This window comes from Glycine soja, chromosome 11, assembly GCF_004193775.1.
Source record: "Glycine soja cultivar W05 chromosome 11, ASM419377v2, whole genome shotgun sequence".
In the NCBI taxonomy this organism is placed as follows: domain Eukaryota; kingdom Viridiplantae; phylum Streptophyta; class Magnoliopsida; order Fabales; family Fabaceae; genus Glycine; species Glycine soja.
Window position 1 is genome coordinate 38,607,198 of NC_041012.1, and position 21,861 is coordinate 38,629,058.

A 21,861-nucleotide genomic window follows, 5' to 3' on the forward strand; every position below is an offset into this window, starting at 1 on the left:
CAAAGATTAACTTATTTACAGTGTGTGACTAATGTTAGTTAAAGAAAATTTTTCGTACAACAGGAATTAAATATGAATTCTTCGATTAAAAATATAGTTTTCACTCATATAAGTGTAACAAGACTTTACATCACTATATCATTCGGTGATTATTCATCTTTGAAATTACCCTTTTTTATAATAAAAAAAAGAAGAAAAGAGAATGACATTATATTAATTAAGATTTTGTAGTATAATAAATAAATTGAATTGATCGATCGATTTTGACAACCCACGAATCCCCAGCCACAAGGTTTAGATATCAAATATGAAGTCATTGGATAGGATCATAGGCCGATAGGGTATGTTCTAACTAGTATTGCCAGTATTTCAACCTTTATCTCAAAAAAAAAAAAAAAAAAAGGAAGCATTTCAACATTTAAGTATTGGTGTTAAGGCTGGACTGCAAATTAAATTATTGGATCTAAACTATATTTTGTATATATTTATAAATTTATGAATAAGAGCAAATAAAAAAAACATTTACGTTAAGCATATAAGTTAAATAGTAAAAAAGGAAAGATTTAAATATATGGATTGAAATCATGAAAAAGCAAACTCATGACAAAATATAAATCAACTAAACAAACACAAAAAAATAAATCTTAAAATATATAAATATAATTAAATATGTTCCAATAAATATAAAATGAAAATGAAATAAATTTGTTTAAATTTAAAAAGTAAAAACAAATATAATTCAAATTTAGGAGGTATTTGGAAGAATTTATAATGAGTTTATTTGAATTTATGAAAGTGGTTTATTTTATAAGTTTTTCTTAATTTAAAAAAAAATCCATGTCAAATTTATAATATTTGTATAATAAAATCATTAAATAATTGTTTAATTAAAATTTTATTCGTGTGCATCCCTCAATCAACATTGTATCTAACACATGATCGAAGGACATGTGACATGTCATTTTCCCCAAAGTCCTAGGTTGGAATCTTGGCTAGATGCTGTTACCTACAACATCAATATCAGCTACGCATTGATAAATGAAAATGGAACAGACTTACGTTTAGCCTACATATAAAGTCCTCCTATTTATTTTGTACGGTATATTTTTTTAAGAAAATAAATAAATATTTTTTTTATGTAAGACTATAAAGTATTGAAAAGATTTATACATACATATATATATATATATATATATATATATATATATATATATTTGTAAAAAAAACAGATATAATCTATTTATCTTACTTTTTTATTAATTAAAGTTTGTCTTTTTTTAATCAAGGTTGATATTAAAGCAATAAAACATATTCAAAAGTCTATTTTATAATAATATTTTTTGATTAAGTCTACAAATATATCTCTAAATAATCTAATAAAAAAATTGAATGAAATTACATGTATGTTCTATGGGAAAAAAGTCATGCTGGAACCAAATATAATCATTATATGTAATAAACTCTAAACCCTTAACTAATAGGTTTAAACTAATTAAATGGAAGTCAACACATTTTAAAGTTTTAAATAGATTAACAAATACATAATCTTAGAACATTTATAGTAAAAATTTAATATAACAATATTTTGATTAATAATATATTACTTATATTTATTTAAATAAGTTATCTTATTAAGTATAACTTTTTTAAATAACTTAATACCTAACCATTTTAACTAAATAACATTTTGTAAATTTGGCCATAAGCTTCCATCGAGTAGCTGGAGTCATTTCTATCTTTAACTCTTAATTACTTGTGTAAGAGTATTGCTATTGTCACTATCAACTTTATTATTGACACTACTAACACATGCAAAATTTCTCTTTTGCCCACTTAGTTGGTAGTGCAAATAGCCTCCCATTACCTAGATTTCTCCCTCGCATCACCCCCACACCATCAACTAGCACATTGTGTGGGTCCACGTTCGTCCAGAACCGGGGTGCCTTGCCAAACCTTTGCAGTGCCCCTCCACAACTGAAATATAACTCCATTGTTGCATTGTACAACAACAAAGTCTTGTTCCATTGAGCACATAGGAAGTGCAAAAATTAACGCAACAGAAATACGATTTCATTGTATATTGTATAATAGAATTGTAATTTTTTTTCTCATCCTCATTTATGTAATGAAAATATATTTTCATTTTGTTTTTTGTCCAGGGACAATTGGGGAATATAGCTAAAAGGCACCCATGTGGGTAGTGCCAATAGCCAAAATGATAGTGCTCATAGCAATACCCCTGGTCCAATTCCAATACGCTTCGTCTCTTGTTTTCGGAAAACTAAAAGTAGAGACCCGCGTGCAACATGATTGGAAAAAATAAAAGTTTTGGTATTCAAAAAGTAATCAATTTTAATTGAAATTAGGTTAAATTAGTTATTTAGTCCTCTAATTTATTTTATAATTCAATTTGATCTTTTAATTTTTTTTATGAGTTCAATTTGATTTTCTAATTTTTTAAATCGATTCAATTTAATTTTTAAGTTTAAATTGTAAAAAATCACATTTTATAACAGTTCAAAACCACCACAAAATAGTTTTAAACTATTGCAAAATACATATTTTTCAAAAAATGAATTAGTTTTAAAAATTAAAAGATAAAACTAAATCACTTTTAAAAATTAGAAGACCAAATTAATTAAAAAAATTGAAAGATCAAATTGAACCTAAATAATAAATTAAAATAACAAAAAACTAATTTAACCTTGAAATTATCCAAATACCATTTAAACTAATTATATTTATTATTTTTTGCCATTTTAAATTTTCATACCAATACAAATAAATAAATAAAAAATCATAACAATTAAAAAAATATATCTTATTCTGTTTGCATTAAATCATGCTCACTTTTTTGTATTGAATTTAAACCATTCTCACTTTAAAAATATTAATTCTTTCTTTCAACTAAAGATTTTAATTTTATACAATGTGTTATAACTATAACCTCTCTTATAATGTTTAAAAAATTGTCATATTTGTGTTCATATTGTATCTGTATAATATGCCACATCTATATCTTTTAGGCATGAAAAAGTTTTGTGTCAATGAAATGTTAATTCATGTATTGTTTATTCAATTTCAATATGTTGATGTGCTAATCTAAGGAAAAATAAGTTGCACTAAGCTTCAATTTTTCACTTCAACAAGTGGTCCAATATCAAGTTCAAAGTTCCTTGTCTCTTAGGAACGAAGAATTATACAATGCACATAAGCTGTAGAAATGAAGAGAAACAATTATTATGTTGTCTAGGGCTATGCATGGCATACAATACAAGAATTGTCTAACATATACATAAGCAATTTCGAAGCCAATACTTAATGAACAAAGTATCAGCCATTGTGGTACGAGCCCAAATACCATTCAAAAATATCACCAACAAGAAAAAAAAATATAAATATTTATCCTGTATTTAATTGTCATATAAAATGGTATTGCTTACATTCATCTATCCATCTAATAAGACTAAACTCGTGATAAAAAAAAAAAAAAAGACTCATTGTCAATTTTTTTTCTTTTTAAAATGTGCACTTGGGATATCATCATGATGAGGTGGAAAATATTTACGATGTGTCCCAATTTGGGATGTTAGCACTAGCCTCGTTCACCATCTTTACAAGGGTTACCTGCATACATTATCATTATCATAAGTATAAAAAAACACATTAAAAATGCTTTGTATCATGTTTTCGCTAATAGGAAAAAATATATAATAGCATTCACTTCAATGAACTGAATCAACACTTTGTGTCAGGTATGGAGTCTGAAGCTGAATGTTGATATAGAAATACTATTTTAAACTAGGTTGCATAAGCCATAAAGCTTTGAATAAAGGAGAAAAGATGAACCAGTACAACACTTATCATGATCATATCTTATCCTGCTCTTAAGTTTTATTTTGCTTTCTATGTAGGCTCATATCCCTTCCTATTCTTATCCTACTTTGTTATTTTATCCATCTTCATCTTATCCTAAGCACCAAACAATCCCTTACAGTTGAGGAGTGAGGTGATAAAAGTAGGTAAGTAACCACAACCAAGAAAGCAACAAAAGTATCAATGTAAAAGTAGGTAAGTAACCACAACCAAGAAAGCAACAACAGTATCAATGTAAAAGTAGGTAAGTAACCACAACCAAGAAAGCAACAACAGTATCAATGTAAAAGTAGGTAAGTAACCACAACCAAGGGTTTCATTATTTGAACTCGAAGCTAGAAGGTCTCTCAGTGGATATACATTAAAATACATCACTAAAATTTGACCGTGCCAAATACAAAGACATAGTTCAAGCAAAATTTCGTTAAACTAGCTAACTATGAAAACAACCACGTTATCAAAAGGTTATTAAGATGACACAAGAAGGCACTGCTACACTGAAAGGAGATTGACTAAAAGTTCTTCAGGCTTATTCAACAATGCTCACTAACATATTAAATGGACTTCTAAACCAAAGATTCCCTCTCCATGAGGTTCCTTGCTTTGCGAAGGCAAGAAAGAAGGTTATTGTATGGAGCCTTCCCATTGCAAATGCAAGGAGGCTGTGTTTTCAATACTAGTATTTTTCAAAAATTTAATCCAATCATAGATGTTCATCTTATGTAATAACATTCTCCAGCTAGAACCACTTTCCTCTATCCTGGGGAGAAGTATACCTATAGTAGATTTATCCCACTAGGTGAGGTACTGAAGTTGGCTATATGGACCACACGGTCATTCAGTTCGGTTATAGACCAAAGTTTCAGTGATGTTATTTATCATGAAAATTCTCTTGACCACTTCCTCCAATGAAAGTGCTAAAAAAATTACATAGGATGGTAGATTAGGAAAACAAGAAAGTGTACATGCATCTTTGAAGTTCTAGCTTTGAGAAGATCATTTTGAAATATCTATCAAGGCAATACATATGATAACAAATGACTTTATCGTATCCTGATGTCAGATAGCACTAGAATGAAGGTTTGAACAGAACCAAACTAGTGGTTTATAACTGTACTAAAGTCTCATAATTATCATGTCACTATTTGCAAGTAGTTCCATTACGGGCACTTGTCAAATCATTCCCTACAAACCATCAAACTTCATTTCGTGCAGGATCTCATCATATGGATCCCTACCCTACTACACAAAATATGGTGTTTCTAAATTCTAATACAGATATACAATCAAAGAATTAACCATTGGGAATGAAAAATAAAACAATAGTCCAATGGCTGGATCAGTGTTCAAACTTCTAAGATATAGATGCTTTCATTACTGATTCACATTCAGATAGTTATACATGTATGCTAATGAAAAAAAATATCATTTTCTTCTCACCTTTCTGTAAGTAAAATGGAAATAAGTATGAAACTACAGACAAAATCCATTATAGGATCTTATGTAAGTTCTGTATTAAGTTCCATGTATCAATGAAAGCAGTTCTTTCTAGATATTATTCCAATTAGATAAGATGAAGTGCTCTTAAATCAATAGGCAAGTTCTAGACGTACCACACTTTCAGGAACCCCTGGTGGGGGCAGGGGCAAGTTTTTTGGTGGAGGTCCTCGTAGATGCGACCTTTTGTCAAATCTCCATTCACCAACTTTGCCATAAGTCAATTCACCCTGAGAATCATGAAACACTATTGAGACAACTAGGAGAAATATACAATAGATGACAGGAAGCTACAGTGTTCCAATAAAAGTATATCTGCTAAAGCAAAGTTCCATAGCATAGTAAAAAAATAAACCAGATTTCACAAGTTCAGAGATGTGTTCACCAACAATGCAAATTTATAAGAAAGATTTGAAGACAATAACTATGCCATTCAAGGCAAAGAAATACTTCACCTTCATATTGTAGTCACATCCGTAAGTGTAATGTATAATGTACTTCTTGTTAGTTTCAAGATCCCATGGGGGCTGAAATTTCACAAACAAGAAAGGTAAATTCAGGTTGGGTATGTTTGTCATATGTGATTACAACTTGATCTGATAACAACATATATTAAATACAACATTAAGAGAGATGATGTCATGCCAAACCTGCAGCATGAAGTCTTTCCGCAGAATGTGCCTCACACCATGCAGAGCAGATGCAACAGCATAAGCATACCTTGGCTCCACAAGAAAAAAAATCATTAACATAAAGCAGAAAACTATCAGTTCCAATACCTCTTCTAAAACAAAAATATCTATCAGATTTTTTGGTAAGACATACATTTCTAGCACCCATCCAAAAGCTTTATCAGTCTCTGGATCCTCTTTCATCTTCAAAGAAATATTCATCCATGTGGGGGCAATCTTTGCAATCAAATCCTGAAGAAAAAAATAGAGAAGTCCATCAGTAGACACCCATTAGTTGTTAGTTAGGTGTCTGTTAGTAAGGGAATTAGTTAGTTAGGTTAGTTGGGCAGGCTGAGATAGTAGAAGAAATAAGGCATGCGGCCTATAAAAAAGGGAAGGTTTAGAGAAAAATCATCTTATCACCCAAGAAAGAATTAGACACTTAAAAGAGTGCGGAGAGTCCTAGTCTCCTGAATATCCAGTGAAATCATTCATTTTGTATCTTCTAAGCCTAACCTAAGGCTGCTACTACATTGGCACAAAAATTGTGATTTAGGATTCATCGATACAAATTCCTCATTTGCTTTAGATTCTGAACCAGGTCTATCATCTATATGAAATGGACTGACATTAGGATCTTTCAACACAATGATGATGAAATCTACAAGCTAGAGAACCAGTAACCAATAAAATTATTTACAATAATCATGACCAGAATAAGGACATGGAAAGTTATTCAATTCAACCATGAAGAACAGGTGTGGAAGAAATTCTACCTTTCTTATAATTACAGGCGAATTTCCAATTGGATCAACATTTGTAACTGGTCCCAGCTCCTCAGGATAAAACTTCCTTATGATTTTTTCATTCTCATCAGGTCTAATGTAAAAAAATGGAAAAGCAGCCGGATGTCCTCCATAGGCCAGATTGGGCAGAGGACGCACAAATATGTGATCGGGCTCTGCCATTAACACATATCTGCACCAAAAGCCGAGCAACTAAGTCATATTTTATCATCACGAGAAAATAAAATAAAAGAAAAAGAATAGATCACAATTCACATAGTATAAGAGATCCCACTCTTCCTCTATTTTAGTCTTTTCCAGCCACTGAACAAAGGCCCATGGCCTATTCAGAACAATGTATCCCTGCAAACATCAGTTGAATAACAATGCATCAGACAGCATCTAAACTGTATTGATTGAACTCTCAAGAAAAGCTTGTACTGCAATTCAGTGATCATGGCATCTCACTATCAATTCAATTCTAACAGCAACAGAAACATTATAAACTATAAATCCAATCGGCTGAAAAACATAAGGAATTAGCAAACAACATAAAAAAAAATATAATGAAAAGTTGCAGTAAACTCACCCGATCCAAACCTGCTGGAAGGGGATCAACCACAACAGTAGGAATTTCATCCATCAAGTTGTCAGGATTTCCAGAATGTAGAATCCTCGTGAATCCTCCCATCTCAGACCCAGGTAACTTCTTTTGTTGTTTATACCAGTAATACATGACGCGGCACTGCCATTTGTTATATGGAGCATCCGTCGCCGTTAACGCGACATGAAAGGGCACTTTAGATGTCTTCCGATTCTTTACATGATCAGGCATCTCAGTAATAGGGTCAAAAAACAATGCACCATCATTAACAGCCACACCTTCTGAAGATCCGTAGTGCCTTATCATCGTTACCACATTATAGGTGGCAAAGGAAGAACCAAGAACCAAAAAAATTATAAGTAATGATGAAGCTCGTCCCATGGTCTTCCTACTACAGAGAGATTTCAAAATATCATGGACCTGAACCTCCCTCAGTTCTTCACAGAACAAACTCTACTCTGAATAAACAAACAGCTCTTCATCAGAATACATGTTTCTCACTTCTTCAGCTGAAGAACTAAAGAAGTTTCATTTAACGCATCCAATTACCAAACTATGACAAGTTAAAGAACAAATCAAATTGCAACTTTATAAAAGTAGGATCAATGATTAAATGGCCAGATCAGATTAAATTCAACCAGAGATTTTGAAACAAATCCATCAATTAACTTACACCAACAGGCAATTGCCTCATAATTACATTATGTGGTCCTAATCAACCACTTCGATTGCTACCACTTAAAACTCCACTGTTCTTAGCAGCCAATATAAAGAAGAAAACAAATCATTTTTTGAACAGTAAAATAGAAAACAAGGAAAACAGACACACACACGCTAGATAAGCAGAAAGGACAGAATTTTAGCACTTCATGTAATAAAGGATAACAGTCTTGAAAATGAAGAAAACATACTGTTCGGGATAAAAATTCAAAACTTAGGAAACACTGCAAAAAAGGTAAAGAGCCACATTTAATTAACATAACCTAATGTAACAAACAGAAACAGAAGCAACCAAGATTCCATTTTGATTTCCATTCCTTTTATTTCCCATTGAGGATTCCCAGAATCAATCTTGGTAGTTAAAAAATAAATTCTTTTTTTATTAGTATTTTGGAAAATAACAACTACAATAACAAAGGGTGCATGGTGATTTTTAAGGAATTGGATCAAATTACACTTAGAACCACCAATCCCAACCAAGTTGTGAATCAAAAGTAAGATAATAAGAAATGCGTCAACGCTAAATTTGAAGAAGTAACTGCAATACTACCAGAAAAACTCAAATGGGTATGCAGAAAAATTGCAAAACTGAATGAAATACAATAGTAAAGACAAAAAGAAAGAGAGAAAAACGTGCCTTTACTTTGTAAGTAAGAGAGAGAGAGAGAGAGAATGATTTATAGATCGGAGGGGGTGAGAGAGAGGGAGAATGAGAGAGAGAAAGTGAGTTGAAGTTTGGTAGTGGTTCTTCCCCTCCGAGGGAGACAACACGGCGGCGAGATCCCTTAATTAACTATTAATTACTATTTATGTTATTTCTTCTTTTCATTATTTTCTTTGTTTTCTAATTTTAAATGTATTGAAAATTGATCCTGATACCAAATAAGTCAAACTAGAACATGCGTTTGATGACAGTATGTATTTTCATGAGTCGGAACACACCTATTATATTCTATTCTAAGTGAGATTAATCTCTTATCAAAGGGTGAAGATCATGTTTCTAATCCTGGAAAAAAATCAATTTTAATTTTTTTTTTCTGTAATCCAGTATATTCCGTTAAAAATGATAATTGCTCTTTGAGTCTATACAATACAAGAATACAATGTAGTAGGACAAATTTTCATAATAGATACACAGCCAATAAACGTACGTGAAACTTTTTTAAAAACTGAAATCAAACATTTACTTAAATTTATTATTCATTAGTTAATGAGATTTTTTGTACTTTTTTATTTCACAATAAGAACACATTTAAAGAGTTTAGTGTTTATATGTTATGATTATATTTTTTTTATATTTTGGATCAATTAAACATGAATATAAATATAATTTTTAAAATAATTATGATGAAGTTAACAATCATATTATTACATGCAAAGATACATGTAAAGATGAGCATTGGTTGGATTTTATCTGATTAACACTCAATAAATCAAATTAAATCAATTAAATTAGTTTGTTTCGTCTCCTTGCAATTGATTCCAAATTGAACTATATCAATGAAACTTGATTCCAAATCATTTAATTGATTTAATTTATAAAAAAACAAAATAAAAAACATAATTTTGAGTAAAATAAAATTAATAAAAATATTTAACTGTCACAAATAAAAAGATTAAATTTGCTCAAAAAATTTATCAATAAATTAAAATGAAAAATTGATTATAATAAAGAATTAAAATGTAATTAAATTAATTAAAATTGTATCCATTTTAATTCTAAAAATAAAGTCATGTTAGTGGTAATTTATAAATTATAAATACATAAAAAATGTTTTCAATGTCATGAAATACTTTTGAGTTTTTTTTATTACATCAGAAACAAAGAATATTTATGATTTAGGTAAAGAATCAAATAACATGACACACACGATTAAATAATCATAGTTTAATTTACATCTATCATTAATACATATTATTAAAATTGAACATATTTTATTTATTTAATTTGTATTTATGAGTATTTAGATATTTATATTGAGTTTTTTTTCTTAAACATTAGTTAAACAAAAATATTTTCATATGATAGTTATAAATCATAACAAGGAAAATATTTAACTAAATTTAAATATAATATAGCAAATTGTTTATAAAATATAATGAAACAGAATACTTTAAATAATTTGACGTTCATCATAACTATTTTATGAAATAACCTTGTAACTTTGATGCTTACATTTTCACACGTAAAAAAAATGAACATGTTGCTACCCATTGTTACAATTAAATACGTGAATGATCAAATGCTTTCAAGCTACACACACTTTTATTGGTGTTTTTTATGATGTAAAACTTATGAGTCGAGAAATCAATATTAGGAAATTTGGTTTAAGAAACTATGACTTTGCGTGAGATCTCAATTCACTAGATCACTATTGGCTCAATGTTTCTAATATGTTTAATGATGTTTCTAATTAAAGAAAATTAGTTTAATTTAAATGATAAAAAAATAGTTCAGAAATGGTTTAATTAAAATGGATTTCAAGTAAAAATATGGTGTTGGACCCAATTGCTTTCAACTCCTCATTGTTGGTGACAACATTGTTCAAGAGTAGGTTCAAGGAACCAATCGAATAGATAGGAGGTAACAATATATGGATGTGAATGCATCCAAAACATCATGTTCTAATGCATCAAACGTGTTCACAATGATTGCTGAAGCTTTTTGAGCTCTCTCACACTATCATGAGATCTTGTGCGTTTGTGGTTCTCATGAAGCTAGGCGTGTCCTTTAATCGATGGAAGTCTGAGTACCCATTTGTGATGTAACTTGAGTTTGCATGTTTACCACAAAATCACTATGTTAAATTCATGTATCAACTAAGTTTTCAGTATGTAGATAACTCCTTTAATATATAAATAAACTCAATATATGGTGCTGCTTTGTTTTCAATTTATTTTTGTATCCTTCATTCTTTCTCTTTCCCTCAAAAATGTACATATATAAGAAAAATATTAGTCACACTTATTTATAAATAAATAATACATGCAGTGAACATAAGATTTTTTTTACTGTTATTCATACAAATTGTTATGGTTATAAATTTGTTGACTTCTATAATAATTAAATTTGTTTTAAATTTTAAAAAATAACTTAAAAATAAATGCTTTTGAAAAAAGTGTTTTTAATAAGCAAATAGGAGAAATTGTTTCTTAAAATAAACAAAAAAATTGTTAATTTTAAGTACAAACAGTTTAGACAAAAACATTAAAATATATATACTTATTTTACTAAAATAAAAAAATTGAAAGAAAAAAAATTAAACAAATTCACCCAATAATTATCTTAAAAATCATAAAAAATAATAATTTATATTGATTGATAGTGGAAAACTGAGCTCTACTATGACTCATAATTTTTTATCCAATATAAAGAAAAATTAGAAAAATGTGTTTGTAAATATATTTCACGTGATTATCATAAAGATGCTTCACCTTTTCAAAACATAGTGATAATGTTTTGAAAAATCTCTCAACTTCACCTTCTAATATTAATATAGGTGCTAGCACGTTAGTTCTATATGAATTTCTGTCAGGAAGTTTTTTTCCTCTTCTTATATAAAAAACTCAATTCTAAGTTATTTTCATGCTTAGGAAGTCCATTAGCATCAGAGTTTGTTTCATAGAACACATGATTCCCGTGTTCCTCCCACTATATTGGAAGTAAACTATTAATGGCACTTATTATGGAAAAGCTGAAAAGCATGGATGACTTTAATCGAGGGTCATATTAATTCCTTAAATATATATTAAACTGTCGTCATATTAATTTCTTTTATAGACTTTTTCATCAAATCACTTCCTCAAAAATATAAAATTATCGTGAACTCGTCTTTTATATAAACTTTTTAATTTTACATATGAACAAATTAAATGTTATTTCTATTTTTTAATAATTAATCTAATAAAAAATTAAAAGAAACACAATAACACTTTAATATTTAAGGAATTGATGATAATAAAAATGTTTGAAAGACTAACATAATAATACCTTAATATTTAGAAGACTAAACATTTGACTTTAAAAAGAATAATACATAAACTTTTTTATCACATTATTTTATCCATAAAAATTGTAGATAAATATTAAGGATGTATAATAACCCACATATCTTATTTAAGTAACTTAATTAGACCTCTTCGAAGTATACACGTACATGATCTCTGGCCCGTGGTGTGTATAACAAATTACTAACACTTGAATGTTATCATACTTTTAACATTAATGATGAGAAGTCAATAAAAGAAGACCAAGAATAATATATATATATATATATATATATATATATATATATATATATATATATATATATATATTAATTGAAAAGTATTATTAATACACATATAATCTAATTTTTAATATAAAACATAATACATATATTATGTGAATATGTTGAATACCCAATATCTATATATACTTGTAAAATTAAAATTAGCAAGTAGTTAAGAAGAATTATTTACGTATGAATAAAGTTTAGATTTAAATATTATGTGCCACATTAGATGAGTGAATTTTCATATAGGCTTAATTATATAATTGACTCTTTAATTATAATTAAAAATTTAATTGGATTCCTCAATTAATAAAAAATTCAATCAAGTCTTTTAATTATTTAAAAAGTTTAATTAAATTTCTCAATTGTTAAAAAGTTTAATCATGTCCTTTAATATTTTTTTTAAAAGTTTAATTAGGTCTCTCAATTTTTAAAAAATCCAATCATATCCTTTAATTTAATCCATCAATTATTAAAAAAATTCAATCAAAATTTATATATTCGATTATAAAAACAACCTGATTCTAATGTTTTAAATAATTAAATGATTTAATTTAAATTTTTAATAACTAAGATATCCAATTAAATTTTTAATTATATTTAAGGGATCAATAGGATAATATATATATAATAAATTAACCAACCTTTTTGTAGTATTTAGCCCATATCAGCAAGTCTTTGATATTGCATGTAACACGTACATGTACCCACATGCATTAGCTGTCCACAAAAGTACCTCAGGGGGATGCCTAATTCTTGGGCAGCATCCAAAGTGAAGTACATGATACTGTCAGAACTATGCAAGTCACATGTGAAGTGATGGTTCACTATTGAGTTTAGAAAGGAGGTATTCGAAAGGACTTAAGCAAGTCTTTCTAGTAGAATCACATAAAGAAACTGTGTCCTGTGTGGCATCAACATTAGGGTTATCAGAGAGACCATCAGGGATGGTTTCAAATTGAAATGATGTGACACTATTGAGGGAATTAGGACCTCTTGATTTGAGAAAGCGTTTGTGGTTGTACTCTGTGTTAACAAAGGTGACGTGGAAGCCTCTAACATGAAGGAGTTTTGCTAGCTTGAGCATTGGGTTTATGTGGCCTTGTGCTGGGTATGGGATGCACACAGCATGAAGCTTTTCCATTGAGCCCAATTAGCAAAACAATAAAAATGAGAGTACTAATTTGTGGCTTGTTAATTATGCAAACTAGTCTTCCTCACACCACATTTTATAGGGGAGAGAGGTGGTGTTTAATTAATTTGTTTTCAAAAGTAATGATCTGTTATTTGACGAAATTCCAAACTTGATATTAGTTGGTGAGTTCAGTTAGATTGGGAATGTGTTCTGATCAGAATTTCGAAATATATCATTGTCACAAAGTGGACATGTCCACTTTCAAAGATTTGTTAGCCATGCTATATAATTTTTTTAAATGAGTTTAATTCTTTTTACGGTAACATTTTCAATCTTTTGTTTGATTCTCTATGATAGACCATGAACACGTTTTTTTTGGTAGGCAAGATCATGAACACATGTACATTACCATTAAGTTCAAGCTATGATAGACCATATAAAGTTTGTTGAAATCTAATGATTCCAGCAAGTCAAAATTTGCAAAGTGAGAAGTAACACATAGGGTCAAGCAGGGTTATTTCAGATATTTCTTTTTGGAAACCACTTTTGAAAGACAGTACTCTTTATATTTTTGGATTACAATTGGAATATATGCATGAGATATAATATTTCTGTATGGTACCTTAGTGTACATCCTTCTCCTTTTGTTTAGATGTATATCCTTCTTTTATATATATATATATATATATATATATATATATATATATATATATATATATATATATATATATATATATATATATATATATATATGCGCGCGCGCCTTAAAAAAATCATTGGGTCAAGCGGAAAGATATCATGATAAGCAATTGATTAATACGTTATGATACTATTTCAGAAAAAAAAATTATGATACTATTTTTTGTTACATATAAATAAGTAATGTAGACTTAAATATCATAATATATAAGAGTTGGTATTTATTTAAGAGAAAAGAGTTACACAATCAAAATATAAACGGTTTTATACAGTATTTAATTACAATTTTACATATGTTTTTTTCTTTTTTTTATCGAATTGAATCATAAACCTAATCAAGAACTTAATTAACTGTCTTTATAATTTTTTATTTTTATCACATTTTTTATATACATATAATTTGAATTCAAGATATTACTTGAAAATTTGATTTAATTTCACTCAAACCAATAACATGGCTGAAGTGCAACACAAATGGGTATGCTAAGAGGAACCCTAGCATCAAGGGTTGTGGAGGTATATTTAGATTTTGTTTCTCAAAATCTCGGTGTAAATAATTCCTTTTTGGATGAGCTTTTCGGTGTCAAACTTGGTAGTTCAATCCTTTGAAAAATCGTATTTGGTTTCGTGGCCGGGTTATTAGAAACAGATGGTGGCATGGTGCAATTGTATAGCACTAACTAAGCATATGTTTTTTGTCATAGGCCACATTTTTCGAGAGAAAAATACTTGTGCAGATTTACTCACCTCTAGAGCCTTTACCCACTCTACCTTTTGTTGGTGGGATTCTATCCCTCAGTTCATTGCTTTTTAGTTTAACATGAATAGATATAATTTTACATACTATAGTTTCAAATAGTTTGAGCTTTCATGAGTTTGGTTTATGGCCCTGTGCGTTTTTATCTTTCCTTTTCATTTAATGAAATATTCTAGGCTGCTCTTTTAGCGGATTAGCATTAAGGGTGTCAAATTAAGATGTTTAACATCGTCTTGCTTCAGCTAACCTTTTGTTTTAAAAAAACTTATTAATAAGATAGAATACTTATTATTTAGTCGTACGTGTAAAAACGAAACCCATATTATGATACTTTAGGATTATTTATAATTTGTAGCCTCGAAAGTTGTATTACCTATTAAAAAATTATAAACTTGATTGAAAAATAGTCATTGTATATAAGACAGGTCACACACGTCTCTATTCTCAAGACTCTTTTTAAGGTAGCACTTGCACTCCACAAACTTATTGGAGCAGACAAGAACTTAAGTCTATAGCCATGGCAATAGTAATCAAAGTGGCGGCTCTCTCTGGTTCCCTTAGAAAAGCTTCATACCACTCAGGCCTTATCCGAACTGGTTCCATCTTCTCTCAATTATCTTCGTGTTTTTGTTTTTAATTTTTGTTTCATCTTTGATATATGCTTAATTGCAAATTATTGTGGTGTTGGTGAGTGTTGGTGATGATGATGATCATGGTTGCAGCAATTGAACTGAGCAAAGGGGAAATTGAAGGAATTGAAATTGAGTTCATTGAAATTTCGGAGCTTCCCATGTTGAACACTGATCTTGAGATCAATGGGACCTACCCACCAATAGTTGAAGCTTTTCGTCAAAAGATTCTTCAAGCTGATAGTATTCTCTTTGCTTCTCCTGAATATAATTACTCTGTCACAGGTACCATTTTTCTTGAACTTCATCTGGGGTTTTGTGTTTTTCTTATACAGGGTATTCATTCATGAAAACTCCAAAAAAAAAAAACGTTTAATTTGATTCATTTCGTTTTGGTTATTGGCTGCTTCTATATGGTGAATTTTGGATTAATTTTATTGTTGGCTCTAATTATTTGTTAGTTATTGGTGGATCATTTGGTTTGAATTTTTTTCCTACACGTATTCTTGTGTTTTTCTGTCTCGGATACTCATCCAACAAAAAAGTAAAGTTTGATTGGTTCATTTCATTTTGGTTAAGTGGGCAATTTTGCTTTGGTGATATAGAGTTGAATGCTTTTTTGGTGATAATGTCATGTGGGTTGATTTGGTTGGTTCTATTTTCTTCTTAGAAATATCTTTTTCAATTGATACATTATTTCTCGATTGTCTTTGTCTTTACGTGGTCCAAAATCGTGTTTGTGTTTTCTTTTAATATATTTAATTAATATATATGTTTACAATTTAAATTTATTGCGTTCAATCCTTTGACCAGTTGATTCCATTTTCCAAATTTGGTCATCCCACGTTTTTTGACTACCAATCAAGCAATCACAAATAAAATAGTATCTCGTGTTTTGTAAACCAAAAAAAAAGAGAGAGAGAAAATATAAAAGAGGGTAGGTAAAAAAGGAAAAAAGTAAACAAAAAATGGACCAAGAATCCATGAGAAAGTAACAACATGATTTATATATATAAAAGATAAATTACTTTGTGCCTTTTACTCATATGATTCAAAGTTTAAAATAAATTGTGTTCAAACAAAAATATTTCGACAAAGATTATTTATTTCTTTCGGCAGGAATTATTTTATGTTAATACCATAATCAGAAAAAAATATATTACTATATGCTACCTCTAATCTTATATATTAAAAATAATTATCTACTCATCAAGATTAATAAAAGTGATTAAATTAATTATTTTATTATAAATTTTAATTTCATTTCAAGATCGCCTAAGCATTAAATGATTTAAAAGATGGTTATTTTTTAAATTCAACTAATGAGTATATATTGTTTTATTGATAGTTTAATAAATATACTCACTTCTAGAAAAAATAAACACAATTAATTATGGACAAAAAAGAAGATTTAAGAATAAATTAGTTCTATATTTTTATAACAAAAAAATATTATCTTTTATTTTTTATATATAGGACCAGGAATAATATTATAAGGTTTTTGCTAACTTGAGTATTACTATTTGTGTTTTTGGTAGCTCTACTAAAGAATGCAATTGATTGGGCCTCTAGGCCCCCAAATGTTTGGGCTGGCAAAGCTGCTTCAATTGTAAGTGCCGGTGGGGACTTTGGTGGGGGAAGGTCACACTATCATCTTCGCCAAATTGGAGTGTACATTGATCTTCGTTTCATCAATAAACCAGAATTCTTCCTTCTTGCATTCAAACCACCACCAAAATTCAATGATGATGGTGACTTAATTGATGAAGAGGCCAAGGATAAGTTGAAGCAAGTTCTTCTGTCCTTGCGTGCATTTACTCTAAGACTTCAAGGCAAAAACTAAGCTTGAAGTTACTTTAATTCCACGAATTATTGTTGAAATAAGCTGAGGATTTAGAAATAAACCAATGTTATTCTGAACGTGCATGATGCCACTATGTATAAGGATGGTTTTTAAAGGTCGAAAATGTGTTAGTTCTCTACTTCTCTAATGTTTGCATGTGTTGTCCTCTACTCTAGTTCGGTTTTCTCACTCGTATCATATAGTTAGTTCTCTAGTTATCATATAGTTAGTTCTCTAGTACGCAATACTCTGACATTTTTGGTATAGTACTATGTAATAATGTTATGTGTGTTTCTTTATGTAAGAAATACTTATAGTAACTTTTTTCATTACATGTATAAAAAAATGTTAAGAACATTTTTTATCCCTATTTATTGTAAAGTCTATTAATAAAATATCATGAAAGCAAATGTCTTTATTGAATTCATTTTCATTGTTTGAAAAAATATACTTTGAATTATGTGTTTGTCATCATGGGTGAGTTTGTTTAAATTTATTTTTTTTTAAATTTATTTTTTGATAAAATAAACAGTTTTTTTATGTGTTTGTCTAAACTATTTTTACTAATAATAAACAGTTTTTTTTATCTTTTTTAATAAGCAAATCCTATCTTTTTCTTTTAAAAAATATTTTTAAAAAAATATCTATTTTAAAAAAAATCTTTTAAGTTTAAACAAACTTACTCATATATATCTATAAAACAATTAATTCTATGCGTATCATAAGTTTTAACTTTAGTGTCATTATGGCTCATGGAGATATTAATAGTCATTAGGGTTTTTTTAATAGGGAATAGTTAATTGGTTGATACTCTCCTTAATATAAATATTTAAAATTGTATTTTTTTCCTTCTAATTTTAAAACAATACTAAATTCGTAAGTGTTGAGAATTATGAATAAGTAATATGATAAATTTAACATTTTTAAATAACAGTTTTATTTTGTTTTTCTTGTATCAAAGTTCCTTTAACTGATAAATAATCACACGTCCCACGAGGTTTGATCTCTGATATGAATATGAAGTTGCAACCGGTGAGTTTGGTCGATAATGTGAAATGTTAAGAATCATGCTTTTTAACATACTTTTTTAACATATTTTCTTGAAATTTATTAAAAATCACAAAATTTAATACATCTCATGCAATATTTAATGATTTTTTTTTCTTGATTTTTGTAATTTTTAATACATTTTTACCAATAATAGAGGTATATGAATGGTTGTGTTGTTAGTATTCCTATGGATAGTGATTTTCAAATAAATGGGTCTCTCTTGATAGATATGATGACATGTAAGAAGACATTTTTTGTTGTTGCTGAAGAGAATCATTTGGATAAATTTTTCAATAAATACTTATACAAACAAACAGAAAATAAAAGGATGGAATGAATTAAATTTTTTCGTAAATTAACTTGGATTCTTATAATAACAGTTAAAAAAATGAAGAAACAGAAAGTGAATAACTACCTCTTATAATAGCAGTTAAAAAATGTAGAAAGAGACAAGACAAGAACACCTTACGCGAGTCTTTCTGAAGCAAACAGAAATGCCAGCAACGGTGACCAAAGTGGCGGCGCTTTCTGGTTCCCTCAAAAAAAACCTCATCCCACACAGGCCTCATACGTGCTGGTTCCATTATTCTGTCTTTTTTTTGTTATAATTTTTATTTTTAATTTCTTATTAATATGTTTTCAAATTATTGTACTTTCATTTGTTAACTTTGGTAAATGATAATGGCTGCAGCAATTGAGTTGAGCAAAGGAGCAATTGAAGGCATTGAAATTGAGTTCATTGAGATTTCGGAACTTCCCATGTTGAACACTGATCTTGAGAACAATGGGACATACCCACCAATAGTTGAAGCTTTTCGCTGCAAGATTCTTCAAGCTCATAGTGTTCTCTTCGCTTCTCCCGAGTATAATTACTCTCTCACCGGTACCATTTTTCTTTTACTTTATTAGGGTCTTGTGTTTTTCTGTTAATGGGTCATTTCGTTTTATTAGTTTGATGTTGGCTATTATTAGTCCCTAGCTTGAAATTATATGTTTGCCATTGATGGGTTTATTTGGTTTGGATTTTTTACTACATACATTCTTTCTTAGATAAATTGTCTCTGTCCTGATCTTATTAAATCTGTTTTGTTCTTTTTTTAAAACCGTCATAGTTATTTACGTATTTTGAAGAGAGAGAGGGAAAAAAACTTTTAGTACTTTTTTCTCATGAGATAAAAAAAAAAAAAAAGTTTCTGAACAAAATGATGTTATAACATGAAATTAACATTTGTTTTAATTTAAATAAAGGGATTGATGAATTCATAATCGAGATCTCAAGCCCAATAATTTTGTTTTGTATTTGATAAAGAAAAATGCTAGCCATACAGTCTACTATTATCTGAAAAATATTAGAAATCATAAAATTTTGTGGAGATTACTTCTTATTTAATAAACCCTTAAAAGGAAGGTTAGTAGATTACATTGCAAATCAGATCATCATAGATAGTTTTAGACTACTAATAAATCATAAAATTTGTAATAATTCATTTCTTGGTGATAGCTCCACTGAAGAATGCAATTGACTGGGCATCTAGACCCCCAAATGTTTGGGCTGGCAAAGCTGCTGCTATTATAAGTGCTGGATATGATGACTTTGGTGGGGGAAGGGCACAGTATCATCTTCGCCAAATTGGAGTGTATCTTGATCTTCATTTCATAAATAAACCAGAATTCTTCCTTAATTCATTCCAGCCCCCTAGAAAGTTTAACAGGGGTGGTGATTTGATTGATGAAGAGGCCAAGAATAAGTTAAAGCAAATTCTTCTATCCTTGCAGGAATTTACCCTTGGACTTATAAGCAAAGGCTGAGTCTCCTCATCTCAAAAATTGTTGAGGTAGGTTATGGATTTTTATAAATTCCAATGTGATTCAGAACTTGCATGACAATGATATGAAGCTTTAAAATGCATTAGTTCTCTAGTTACATTTGGAATAATGCTTTATGCTGCCCTCTTTTGTGAGTTGAATAATCACATCATATTATTTAACATTGGTCTAACTCATGTGCTTGTTACTTCCTTCTTGTGATGGTTTCAGGCTTTATACAATACACAGTTTCAGTTCAAGGATGATGAAATTCAATTTTTATGTGTGCTTGTCTTCCCCAAGCACAATAAGTGTGAATCTGGTTATGTGTTTATTACGCACTATGTTGCACCTTTGCATGCCAAATACTTCGAGAAGACATAGAAGCTAGTTATTGTTGCCTCAGTATAATGTGCATCAATCTTCCACAATGCACATTCAAAAACACTGCAAGATCATCTGGATTCACTTCTTTATTTGACTTTGCTCATTGAATCGGGTTTTTCTTTGTCAGAGCTTTCTAGTCTTGAATCACTAGCTAGGTTTATAATGGTATCATGGGATGACTCTGATGTGCTATGTTATTTAAAATCAGTTGTTATTAAGATGCTAAAAGAACTAACACATTTTACCTACAAGTCACATTGGGTGTACTCTTATATGTTTAAGCCAGTAGGTGTTGGATTTGGTATTATACCAAATCAATGTGCAATTAACTTTGTTAGTGATCAACCATGTGGAAAGGAATTGCACCATTCTTATGATCAAATAGAACACTAGACAGGTAAATTTTGCCGACATCTACAATTTATTAGGTAAATATTCAAGGTTCTCTTCATGTAGTAGCCGTCAGCACCCTCATATCTTTGCTTTGTTCCTTGATGTTAACATCCAAGTCAAAGTGCAGTTTTGTTTTGAAAACTTCCTACCAACCTGATTCAGCATGCTTTTCCATATTTGTAAGAGCCATTGCTTGAGCTTTGATGACCAAAGATTGCAGTGAAAAGGAAATACAGTATTCTACACTTTTCCTCACTGAGAATCTTGTTCAACAAGTTTCCAAAAAGCTCATTATTGTTCCAAGAAGTACTTGATTCATGAGATGAATTTGCAAGTCCCAGTCCCCATGCTTCTTTTGCTTTTTGTAAGTCCAAAATTCAGGAAGTGTATCAATGATTGGTATGACTTTCTTTCCGGCCCACTCAATATTGGACCCATTTGGGTCTTCAGCCCTGTTGCATTCCTAGCTGGGCTTTGCTATGCGCACCCAGCTTAATTGTTAGTACACCTAACAAACTAAGCTAATAGGTGAATTATGTTATATATGTAAAAAAATTAATTATTAGATTAAAATTAATTGTAAAAAAATTTATTATCTAAATTTACATATACATTAAATATATATTAAAAAATTTAATATTACATATAAAGACATTAATTATTTTATAACATAATTGTCCTATTAGATCAATTTGTTAGAGTGTTGTTCTAATAATGCAAAAGTTATGGGTTTGA

General features: G+C 29.3%; 2 protein-coding genes and 2 pseudogenes across 3 annotated transcripts; 2 read left to right on the forward strand and 2 right to left on the reverse strand.

Moving 5' to 3' along the window:
* Positions 1-3,216: 3,216 nt before the first annotated feature.
* Positions 3,217-8,941, reverse strand: LOC114373458 (hydroxyproline O-arabinosyltransferase 3-like). Of its 2 annotated transcripts, none has more exons than XM_028330920.1 (9): positions 8,107-8,350; positions 7,419-7,891; positions 7,125-7,192; positions 6,821-7,022; positions 6,199-6,296; positions 6,024-6,093; positions 5,829-5,900; positions 5,490-5,603; positions 3,217-3,627 (listed from the first exon to the last, which is right to left on the reverse strand). In XM_028330920.1, exons 2-9 carry the CDS (start codon positions 7,812-7,814, stop codon positions 3,565-3,567), a joined length of 1,083 nt encoding a protein of 360 aa, XP_028186721.1. In that variant the 5' UTR covers positions 7,815-7,891; positions 8,107-8,350; the 3' UTR covers positions 3,217-3,564. The 2 variants fall into 2 exon arrangements, with proteins under 2 accessions (XP_028186721.1, XP_028186720.1); XM_028330919.1 differs by lacking the exon at positions 8,107-8,350 and adding an exon at positions 8,791-8,941 and having other exon boundaries at positions 3,319-3,627.
* Positions 8,942-10,648: 1,707 nt separating this feature from the next.
* Positions 10,649-13,574, reverse strand: LOC114373265 (annotated as a pseudogene).
* A 1,885-nt stretch (positions 13,575-15,459) lies between these two features.
* Positions 15,460-17,638, forward strand: LOC114374138 (NADPH:quinone oxidoreductase-like). The gene is made up of 3 exons (XM_028331741.1): positions 15,460-15,614; positions 15,741-15,932; positions 17,186-17,638. The coding sequence occupies exons 1-3, from the start codon at positions 15,536-15,538 to the stop codon at positions 17,488-17,490; spliced, it is 576 nt and encodes a 191-aa protein (XP_028187542.1). The 5' UTR covers positions 15,460-15,535; the 3' UTR covers positions 17,491-17,638.
* Positions 17,639-18,896: 1,258 nt separating this feature from the next.
* LOC114375318 lies at positions 18,897-20,981 on the forward strand (annotated as a pseudogene).
* The last annotated feature ends 880 nt before the right edge of the window (positions 20,982-21,861 follow it).

Excerpts from the sequence above, each read along its gene's own strand:
- LOC114373458 (XM_028330920.1), bottom strand. The coding sequence starts at position 7,814 with ATGGGACGAGCTTCATCATTACTTATAATTTTTTTGGTTCTTGGTTCT. Across the intron at positions 6,094-6,198 it reads TTTGGATGGGTGCTAGAAAT|GTATGCTTATGCTGTTGCAT; the intron begins GTATGTCTTACC and ends TGTGGAGCCAAG. Across the intron at positions 5,604-5,828 it reads GATGTGACTACAATATGAAG|GGTGAATTGACTTATGGCAA; the intron begins GTGAAGTATTTC and ends CATGATTCTCAG.
- LOC114374138 (XM_028331741.1), top strand. The coding sequence starts at position 15,536 with ATGGCAATAGTAATCAAAGTGGCGGCTCTCTCTGGTTCCCTTAGAAAA. Across the intron at positions 15,615-15,740 it reads CTCAGGCCTTATCCGAACTG|CAATTGAACTGAGCAAAGGG; the intron begins GTTCCATCTTCT and ends TCATGGTTGCAG. Across the intron at positions 15,933-17,185 it reads ATATAATTACTCTGTCACAG|CTCTACTAAAGAATGCAATT; the intron begins GTACCATTTTTC and ends TGTTTTTGGTAG.